Source organism: Tachysurus fulvidraco, chromosome 14 (assembly GCF_022655615.1).
Source record: "Tachysurus fulvidraco isolate hzauxx_2018 chromosome 14, HZAU_PFXX_2.0, whole genome shotgun sequence".
Classification (NCBI taxonomy): Eukaryota; Metazoa; Chordata; class Actinopteri; order Siluriformes; family Bagridae; genus Tachysurus; species Tachysurus fulvidraco.
Genome location: NC_062531.1, coordinates 24,809,957 through 24,820,208, shown reverse-complemented (window position 1 = coordinate 24,820,208; position 10,252 = coordinate 24,809,957). Strand labels below are relative to the sequence as shown.

General features: G+C 44.3%; 1 protein-coding gene across 5 annotated transcripts in view; it reads right to left on the bottom strand.

The window, feature by feature from the left end:
* Nucleotides 1-1,477: 1,477 nt before the first annotated feature.
* adam9 (ADAM metallopeptidase domain 9) overlaps nucleotides 1,478-10,252 on the bottom strand; it is a 21,586-nt gene continuing 12,811 nt past the window's right edge. For 2 of the 5 annotated variants that reach the window (XM_047822904.1, XM_047822906.1), the window contains exons 7-24: nucleotides 10,209-10,252; nucleotides 9,941-10,012; nucleotides 9,643-9,812; nucleotides 9,364-9,445; nucleotides 9,045-9,181; nucleotides 8,755-8,926; nucleotides 8,521-8,613; nucleotides 8,235-8,430; nucleotides 7,924-8,029; nucleotides 7,199-7,382; nucleotides 6,562-6,642; nucleotides 6,357-6,462; nucleotides 5,445-5,586; nucleotides 5,224-5,305; nucleotides 4,747-4,776; nucleotides 2,872-2,945; nucleotides 2,653-2,738; nucleotides 1,478-2,596 (exon numbers count right to left, since the gene is read on the bottom strand). The exon at nucleotides 10,209-10,252 is cut by the window's right edge and continues 22 nt beyond it. In XM_047822904.1, coding sequence (XP_047678860.1) covers nucleotides 2,678-2,738; nucleotides 2,872-2,945; nucleotides 4,747-4,776; nucleotides 5,224-5,305; nucleotides 5,445-5,586; nucleotides 6,357-6,462; nucleotides 6,562-6,642; nucleotides 7,199-7,382; nucleotides 7,924-8,029; nucleotides 8,235-8,430; nucleotides 8,521-8,613; nucleotides 8,755-8,926; nucleotides 9,045-9,181; nucleotides 9,364-9,445; nucleotides 9,643-9,812; nucleotides 9,941-10,012; nucleotides 10,209-10,252 — 1,832 coding nt within the window. In that variant the 3' untranslated portion in view covers nucleotides 1,478-2,596; nucleotides 2,653-2,677. The remainder of the gene's footprint in view (nucleotides 2,597-2,652; nucleotides 2,739-2,871; nucleotides 2,946-4,746; nucleotides 4,777-5,223; nucleotides 5,306-5,444; nucleotides 5,587-6,356; nucleotides 6,463-6,561; nucleotides 6,643-7,198; nucleotides 7,383-7,923; nucleotides 8,030-8,234; nucleotides 8,431-8,520; nucleotides 8,614-8,754; nucleotides 8,927-9,044; nucleotides 9,182-9,363; nucleotides 9,446-9,642; nucleotides 9,813-9,940; nucleotides 10,013-10,208) is intronic. The other 3 variants (XM_047822905.1, XM_027141964.2, XM_027143443.2) reach the window with 3 other exon arrangements.

Genomic DNA, 10,252 nt, shown 5'->3' with positions numbered 1-10,252 from the left:
TCGGACCCGCTAATGTCTGACTAAACTCGGACCCACTAACGTCTGACTAAACTCGGACCTGCTAATTTCTGACCTGATAATGTCAGACTAAACTCAAATCTGCTAACGTCTGACTAAACTCGGACCTGCTAATGTCTGACTAAACTCAGACCCAATAATGTCTGACTAAACTCGGACCCACTAACGTCTGACTAAACTCAGACCTGCTAATGTCTGACTAAACTCGGACCTACTAACATCTGACTAAACTCGGACCTGCTAACGTCTGACTAAACTCAGACCCAATAATGTCTGACTAAACTCAGACCCAATAACGTCTGACTAAACTCTGACCCCCTAACGTCTGACTAAACTCGGACCCACTAACATCTGACTAAACTCGGACCTGCTAATTTCTGACCTGCTAACGTCTGACTAAACTCGGATCTGCTAACATCTGTTTAAACTCGGATCTGCCAACATCTGACTAAACTCAGACCCAATAATGTCTGACTAAACTCGGACCTGCTAACGTCTGACGTCTGTATTAAAACACACATTGTGGAAACAATGCAAAAAAAAAAGCTGAAATAATACAAAGCACAGATCTGACTGTAACTGAATTGTAATTGGACACCCAGTCAGCCAGAGGCTCAGAAGTGACACGATGGCAGGAGTTTGTACAGAACCATGACAGTAATATTTATTTTCATATGCAATAGCCAAAGCAAAATCTTCAGCAAACACGTCACAAAGCAACCCAGAGAGTCTTCGAGTTCGTTCTCGATTCGGTTTAAACACTGCAATAATGTCATCTTACAATACAAGTTCCCATCCATTTACAGTAATAACAATACGTTTGTCTTCGTTTTGTTTTATTTTTGGGATCAAAGTTCAACTTTGTTCCTCAAACAGTGCTGAGAGGAGCTGGAAGTGTCGGGGACGCAGTGCAATCAGAACGGTATGAAACAGACGGAAAAGAAAGGAAGAAAAATCAATTCAGACCAGATGCTCGGTGTTATTAGACTGTATGGCACTTTCTCTCTCTCACACACACACTCTCGTTCTCTCTCTCACACACACACACACACACTCTCGCTCTCTCTCTCACACACACACACACACACACACACACACACACTCGCGCTCTCTCTCTCTCTCACACACACACACACACACACACACACACACACACACACACACACACTCGCGCTCTCTCTCTCTCTCACACACACACTCTCGATCTCTCTCTCACACACACACTCTCGCTCTGTCTCTCACACACACACACTCTCGCTCTGTCTCTCACACACACACTTTCGCTCTCTCACACACACTCTCGCTTTCTCTCACACACACTCTCGCTTTCTCTCTCTCTCTCACACACACACACACACACACAGTCATATTGGTGAATGCTTAACAAACAGCTGTGTGTGTGATTTGAATATTGCATTACTGGATCTGAACAGGGTTCTCTGACACATAGCCCTTTAAAGATGATATAAAATAAGGCTTTAATTTCTCAGATTAAACCCAGACAAGATATTTTACACCACAATACGACCATTTCTAATTAAAAAAATGACATGAAAAGAATCACATTATGCTTTTAGAGGTTTATCTGCTCAGAGAGAGATAAATATATATAAAAGTTCAACAAAAGAGGAAGAAACTCCGACAGTGCACCGAGTTTGTTTATATTGCAGGATTAAACTATGACCTTTCGTTTTAAAAAGAAACGCACGGCATCTTCCAAACCAGAACGGGGAAAAAAATTACATTAAAAAAAAAAAAAAAAAAAAAACAACTAAAAAATAATGAAATGGCTTGTCATGTTTGCATCAATGGTATTTTGCATATATATTATTTTTCTTTTCCTTTTTTTTAAAAATATATGTACATTTTATATTTAGGACATCATGATTTGTTTTTACTTTTAAAGAAATGATTACAAACAAATACGTTCTAACCCCCCACCCGTCATAACCATTTTTATTTTATTTTAACTTCTCTAAATGCATTTCCCATTTTTCAAATGGTAGCAAATTATTTTGAATAACAAGTTATATATATTTTTAAAAACAGCTTTTATGCTGCGTCCAACGTAAAAGGCAGACGATGCAGAAACGGACAACTGATTATTTGTACCTTTATGTGTGAAATCAGATTATTCGTGTTAAATTTCATGCTTGCCGCATTAAAGTCCCACGCTTTTTTTGCTAACACAAAAAAAAAAGGCCTAATTTCTCAGGAATCTTGACGTTAATGTACTGTTTTGGTGCCGCAATATACCAAAGTGCAATTGGCTGCAGTGGTTCTGGTCCTTTACATTCCATGATTATAACAAACTTATAATAATACAAATCAGAGATTCCACTTGCTGCCATAGGAACCTCGAATCAGAGACATCGGGCCCGTTGGATCTCGGGTCCCGGCCTTTGCGTATGACTTCTGCTTAGCAGCTGTTTGATTGACAGGTGACAAATGGTCAAAAGCCAAGGAGGCGGAGTCACGTTCAGGGGGCAGGGGGTCACGTGATTCCTTACACACACACACACACACACACACACCGTCTGGATTTTCTACACACACACACACACACACACACACACACACACACACACACACACACACACACACACACACACACACACACACACACACACACACCTATCTTGGATGTGTGAGATGTGTGTTATACAGGGGGAGGAGGGGCAGGTCTCTGAGGCAGGAGCTGACTGGCAGGAGGAGGGGGTCTATGGGAGAGAGAGAGGGAGAGAGAGAGGGAAAGAGAGAGAGATATGAACTCAAATGCGCAGACTTTGCTCAACATTTGTCTGTTTAAACACTCCTTTGAGTGTGGGATAAAGTGAGGGTTTGTGTGGTTACCGTGTGAACGCAGGGCGTGGAGGTCTGGCGGCGTACGGTGGCGCCGATGACGAGGTCTTACTCGTGTGAACCACCTGCACAGAAATGACACAGCATGACAAATACACACACACACACACACACAACGGGTGTCTGACCGATCATTAAAAAAAAGCAGTTATTCAGTAAAACAAGCAGTGAGCGGGAGGAGAATATTGCAGGAAGAACTGACGCCTACATCTGACACACACTCACTGAACACTAAAGGCTTTGTGTGTATCGATGACACTGAACTAGAAGATCGTGTGTGTATACTGTTTATTATTATTATTTTGCATCATTATTTATTCTTCATTATTACACGATTTATACGATGGTCGATGTTTGGAGACGCTTTGAAAGAAATGCAGGGCTGAGCGTCTCCTGATATCCATCTCCCATTAATTACTGTGTCACTAAATTGTTCTGATCTCATAAATAAACTGAGGTCTGAAGTTTTTTTTACTTAATCATTTAAACCTGTAAAATGCTACACAATTATCCTGTTGGTCTTCTGCTATTTATTTATTTGTTAATTAATTAATTAATTAATTAATTAAACGAAATAAAGTTTGCCCGAGACAGCTGCTCCCGTGTGCAGCTACATGCTAGCAGCTAGGGCTAGTGTGTAAATGTCTCTAGGTAAGATACGTGAGACAAGGTTTGGGGATGTGGGTGAATACATGGGGGGGACTTAAATTTCTTATTAAAATAAGAAAAATAGCAGTTAGTTCTGCAGTACAGAGAGAGTGAAGTAGCATTTCTCCTGACAAGCCATGCTTAAAGATGAGCATTTAATAAATAGGGCTTTATAGCAGCACCACAAAACCTCTACACAGGTGACAGGATGGAGTGGAGAGCAGGAGAAAAGGAGAGGAGGAGTAGAGCAGGAGGTAAGAAGAGGAGAGCAGGAGGTGAGAAGAGGAGAGGAGTGGAGAGAATAGAAGAGAGGAGAAGAGAGAAAAGAAGAGAGGAGAAGAGAATAGAAGAGAGAGGAAGAGAGGAGAGAAGATTAGAGAAGAGGAGAGGAGGAGCAGAGCAGGAGGAGATGAGAGAAGAGAAGAGGAGGAGCAGAGCAGGAGGAGATGAGAGAAGAGGAAAGGAGGAGCAGAGCAGGAGGAGATGAGAGAAGAGGAGAGGAGGAGCAGAGCAGGAGGAGGAGTGGATTGTAGAGGAGGAGTGGGAGATGAAAGAAGAGAATGAGAAGAGTTGGAAGAGAGCATGAGGATATGAGAAAAGAGTGCAGAGCAGGTTGAGATAGCTCAGTAGTTAAGGTGTTGGATTACTGATTGGAAGGTCATGAGTTCAAAGCTGCCACTGCTGGGCCCCTGAGAAAGGCCCTTGGCCCTCAATCCAGAGGAGAGCAGGAGATATGAGGAGATCAGGAGGAGGAATAAGCAGCGACAGTCTCAAACCAAATAAAAGCCTGACTGAGTGATGAGAACTTACACCACAGCACTGTTCCTTTCTCAGCTCTGATTGGTCAGTAGGCTGTTGATGTGTTTAACAACAGCAGATCTGACAGCGTCACAGCTTTACATTAACGTTCTGATACGATAGCGTTACTATAGTAACGCCTCTTTCGCTGACTTAATTGTGCTCTTCGTCGTATAGAGACGTTTATCTAACGTGAACAAGGAACGGCGAAGGACAAGAACATCCGATTCTAGCTGCTGTGACACGTCAGAGAGCAGCGACGGATCGTCGTTTGACGAATGAAAGAAAACAAAAGAAAAAGCGTGAACGTCTGTGGTGTAAGTGGAACAAAACAGAGTGCGGCTCGAGAAAAAGAATGAAGCTGGCACTGAGGGTTGTGTTTTATTCCTTAGTAAATATATACACTGCAAATATATTTACCTCTTCAGCTGGTAATAACTGAGCCTGATGCTTTATATGATACACAGGAGGAGAGAGAGAGAGAGAGAGAGAGAGAGAGAGAGTGAGAGAGAGAGAGCTTGTCATTATGGGGCCGTGACCCTGTGACCCTGTGACCCAACGCTCAGTAAAAGACTGCTGCTGGTTAAAACTGATTATTCTGTTAATCATGATTATTATTAATATTAATATTATTTAATATCATTAATCACTTTGTTTAAGCAGGACACACACACACACACACACACACACACACACACACACACACACACACACACACACACACACACACAGAGCTCAGTCTATTAAAGCTTGTTAAACAGATGTGAAATTAAAGTCGTACTATTTCTATTAGTCAGAAGCCAGGTGTGATTTTTGCAGCTAAAGAATGATGACGTATGTGTAAGTAAATGAGGTGGTGTGTGTGTGTGTGTGTGTGTGTGTGAGATGGGCACTTACTCCGTCTTTCACTATGCTGCTGGGATTCCCACGCTGATTCCCAGGAGTCCGGGTGTTATTGGTCTGCGGCCTGCTGTTCGCTCTGAAAAAAAAAAAATGTTTTTTCATTTTTTCATTTGAGGCAGAAATCCCGGGACGAGCGAGACCCCCGTCACTATCCACCCACAGACTGTGACATCGTCAGTGTGTAATGGTTACTGGAGCGGAAGAGGAGCACTCACTCGTAACCCTGAGAGCGCTTTTTCCTGCAGAATCGTCGTCGCAGCTCGTCTCTCCTGACGAAGGCGAAGAAGCACAAAACCAGGAGAGGAAGAACCAGGAAAAAGAAAACCAGCAGTCCGTCTCTCGTAGACCTGTCTTTATCTGTGTGTGTGTGTGAGAGAGAGAGAGAGAGAGAGGGGGAGGAAGAAGAGAGAGAGAAAGAAACAGAGAGAGAGGGAGAGAGAGAGAGAAACAGAAAGAGAGAGACAGACCGAGAGAAAGAGAGAGAGGAAGAGGTAGAGAGAGACAAAGACAGAGAGAGTGTGTGTGAGAGAGAGAGAGAGAGAGAGGAAGAGGTAGAGAGAGACAAAGACAGAGAGAGTGTGTGTGAGAGAGAGAGAGAGAGAGAGATAGAGGAAGAAAGAAACAGAGAGAGGAAGGAGAGAGAGAAAGAGAGAGAGAGAGAGAGAGAATGACATTACTGAACCCTACACATTTACACTATTCTCCTTAGAGTCTAGTCTGGGAAGGTTCGGCAGGTCGTATCGTCTAAAACAGAACACTAACAGAGTTTCCCAGTTAAACTTGTGTAACGTCGCACTGCTACAGTGGCTTTAACACAATACGGCGTTAAAAGATAAATCACACAACATGTTTGGACTAATTAAAGACATCTATGAGACGTCTCCTCCAAACCGAGTGGCGTCATGTAAAATCAGCTTCAGGTGCACGAAGTGTCCAACATTCCACATCTGGGGTTTTTCTCAGTGGGATAAATGAAGCATCCGGGTTCTTGAAGTGTGAACACACGAGTGGTGTAAAAGTGCATGGGTGTGATATTTGGGACGCGATTGGGACGAGTCAGATAATATACAGGATACAAATGTGTAGACGTGGCAGGATGTTGTGGCGTGAGCGCCGTGTGTGGGTACCGTTCCACGTGGGGCCGCTGTCTATACTGCCGCCGTAGCCGGGGGTGTCACAAAACGGTGGAGCCCAGTTGTACTCACAGTGGCAGTTCTTGTTGCTGTTACACACCTACAGTGAGTCACACACACAGACACACCCACATCAGCTTTCGAGACATACATGACAGCAACAAAGCATTATGGGTAAAGTAGGATAAAGGGCACCCACCCCATGACCGTGGCATTTGTTCTGTACGTCACAGTCATATTTCAGCTCGTCAGAGCTTCTGCACTCGTAGTTCAAACAGACCTGGAATCATAAATCATCACGAGGTCAAAACAAATTTAAAAACACACACACACACACACACACACACACACACACACACACACACACACACACACACACACACACACGTTTATTTTACACACTCGCAAAAATATCCCGTGTTCTCTTCTTTATTCTTTACACAATATTTCTCACAATTTCTACCTTTTTTTTTTAATTACTCCGTATTAAATATTTTAAAATAATAAATTAAAATAAAACAACAAATAAAAACTAACAAATAACGAAGCGTTTTAAAAAAATATATATTGATGCAATTATCTAATTAATCATGAATTTACGCACAATAAACGAAAGATAAAATGAAAATAATGTTGTCCTTATTGTTATAATTTACATTCATAATAATTTACATTCATGATTTGCATTTTTATTCATTATTTAAAAATAATCTGAGTTTACATTCAGAATTTTAAAATTAACCTGCTGACAAACACTGAAGCGCGCGTGTGAAATACTTTCTCATGGAAATAGGTGTGTGTGTGAGTGTGTGTGAGTGTGTGTGTGTGTGTGAGACCTTGTTCTCTCCACACTTTGTGCCTTCATTGACCATGCCTGGGTCAGGAACGTCGGAGCCCAGGCGGAAGTCCACGCCCCAGCAGTTGGTGTCTCCGATAGAGGTATGGATGAAGGTGGGTTGGATGCCGAACACGATGGTTTTCTCCGCTTTCTCACACTGCAGCTTCCCACACATAGCATTCCTGGTATGGGGGAAAGAGAGAGAGAGAGAGAGAGAGAGAGAGAGAGAGAGAGAGAGAGAGAGAAAGAGAGAGAGAGAAAGAGAGAGAGAGAGAATGTGAGAGAGAGAGAATGTGAGAGAGAGAGAATGTGAAAGAGAGAGTGCAAGGTGGGGAAAGAGAGGAGAGAGAGAGAGTGAGAGAATGAGAGAGAGGGGGAAAGAGAGAGAGAATGAGAGAGCGGGGAAAGAGAGAGAGCGAGAATGAGAGAGAATGTTCATTAATTTACATACTTCATTACCCTAAATTGTTGGGGGGGGGGGTGTTTACAGGCATAACTACAGAATTTAGCATTAAAAAACACACACACACACACACACACACACACACACAGACACAGACACACACACACAGACACACACACACACAGACACACACACACACAGACACACACACACACAGACACACACACAGACACAGACACACAGACACAGACACAGACACACACACTGTACAAAGATGAAAACATGATGTAAGATAAAGTCTGGTGTTTGAGCTGTTATACCTGCTCTCACACTTCTTCATGCTGTTGCCCTGGTATCCACAGTTCCCAAAGCGGTCGCCTTTGGAGTTCACATCTTTAAAGCAAGCCTCAGGAGCAGCTTTTGCCTCTGTGCGACACACACACACACACACACACACACACACACACACACACACACACAATTTGCTGATTCCTAGGACTGTTCAGTACGTTGCTATTATTCACTCTTCCCTGCTGTTCTCTGCGTCGTGCTCAGAGTCTAAGCGGCGTCTTGTGAGCTTCGGCTCATATGTTGTAATGTGTGCAGTAGGAATGCAGTGTGCCGTACTCACTGGGACCGAACAGAGCCTGGCACTGGCTGTCATAATGCTGGCACAGGCCGTTGTAGCAGTAAGCCACGCCATCGCGACACGGGTGTCCGTTCTGCTTAAACACGTCGGCCTGGCACAGAGCAGTCGAGCCGTTGCAGTACTCCGGCAAATCGCATTCGTCCGTACTGCTCCTGCACACGGTGCCGCCGGGGAGGAACTGACACACAGAGAGGGAGAGAAAAGGAGAAGTTACACCGAGAAACATCTAAATAAATATCATGTGTGTGTGTGTGTGTGTGTGTGTTACCCTGCAGTACTTGCAGCACACTCCAAAGGCACATTCAGCACCAGCTCTTAGTTTGCACGTCTTAGGCTCACAGCAGGGGTCCTTCTCACACTCCTGCAACACACACACACACACACACACACACACACACACACACACACACACAATTTCCATCATCACCACTCCTCATGACCTCGACACTAAATGTGCATTAGAGAGTTAACCCCCAGGTTGTAGCGAGTCGGGTGCTCTGACCTCCTCAGAGCCGCAGTCACACTCCTCTCCCACGTCCACCAGCTTGTTTCCGCAGTAGGGGGCGCTGTAGGCCTCTTCGGGCCGTGGGACGTTCAGCAGGCAAGTGCCTCCGGTGTTCAGGATCAACTTCTCAAAGTCATCCGCGCTGCAGCTGCTGAAGTTCCGTGAGCCACTGAGAGAGTGAGAGAACAAAGGCAATGAGAAGAGAAGGTGAGAGGAAAGAAGAGAAGAGACTTTTACACACACACACACACACACACACACACACACAAACACACACACACACTCACGTCGCCCCTGAGTTCATGATGCAGTTGCCCGTATCACATCTGCAGACTCTCCCGTCATCATCGTGGTTCATCCCGAGATTATGGCCGAGCTCATGAGCCACAATGGAAGCGAATGTCGCTACATTTTTATTGGTGAACTGCGCGCACACACACGCACACACACACACACACACACACACACACACACACACACACACACACACACACACACACACACACACACACACACACACACAGTATTAGTTAAGAGTATTCACTGGGATCACACAGAGGGTGCTGTATAATTTGGCTAATGAGAATTCAGGCTGAGACAAAGTACCGCGTTGATCCCGCCCCCATGACTCCTGGAGCAGGCCGTGCCCACAAACGCCATGCCTGCTGTACTCCCATATCCTTTATTCCTGCAAACAGAAAGAAAGAGAGAGAGAGAGAGAGAGAGAGAGAGAGAGAGAGAGAGAGAGAGAGAGAGGCGAGGGAGAGAGATAAGGGCACATTAGGACTGTTACATTATTAATATTGCTCCTAAATGGTATCGTCCTACACGGTTTATGTCAATAAAGACATCTGGAGTTTGTTGGTGCATCGTGAAGCTACTTACAGGATGAGCTGAGCGCTGTCATGGCGACGACGGTGGACGAGCTCCTTCTCCCTCCACTGAGTGAAGCGTCCGAGCACCTCGCCTGCACTGCCGTCTATATTGATAAAGTTCACCACCGACCAGATCTCCAACCCCACCAACACCACCCGGATGTTCAGAGCTATGTACATCTGAGAGAGAGAGACAGAGAAAAAAGAGAGAGACAAGAGAGACAGAGCGATTATAAATGTACACGTATATTACACATACAGAACGACAAACCCAAACAAAAATAAATCCTCTCTATTTAAACACTTACGCTGTCGACGTAGTTAGCGAGCTGCACCATCTCCTCTCGCACCGCCGTCTGATTGCGGTTTGAGTAGTTGAACTGAGGAACAGAGGTCAGAGGTCGACATCAGTTTTACAGCTTTTGTTCCTACGTTTAAGAATAAGATGGAAGTCCTACAAACACTGTCCGAGTGATTTACTGTTCAGTCCATAGAGCTGCTCGAAGGAAGGTAGAAAGAAAGAAAGATGGAAAGAAAGAAAGGAAGGAAGAAAGAAAGAGACGAATCAGAACTTACTCTCTCATTATCAACCACCACCAGCAGCTCCACGTAATGAGTCT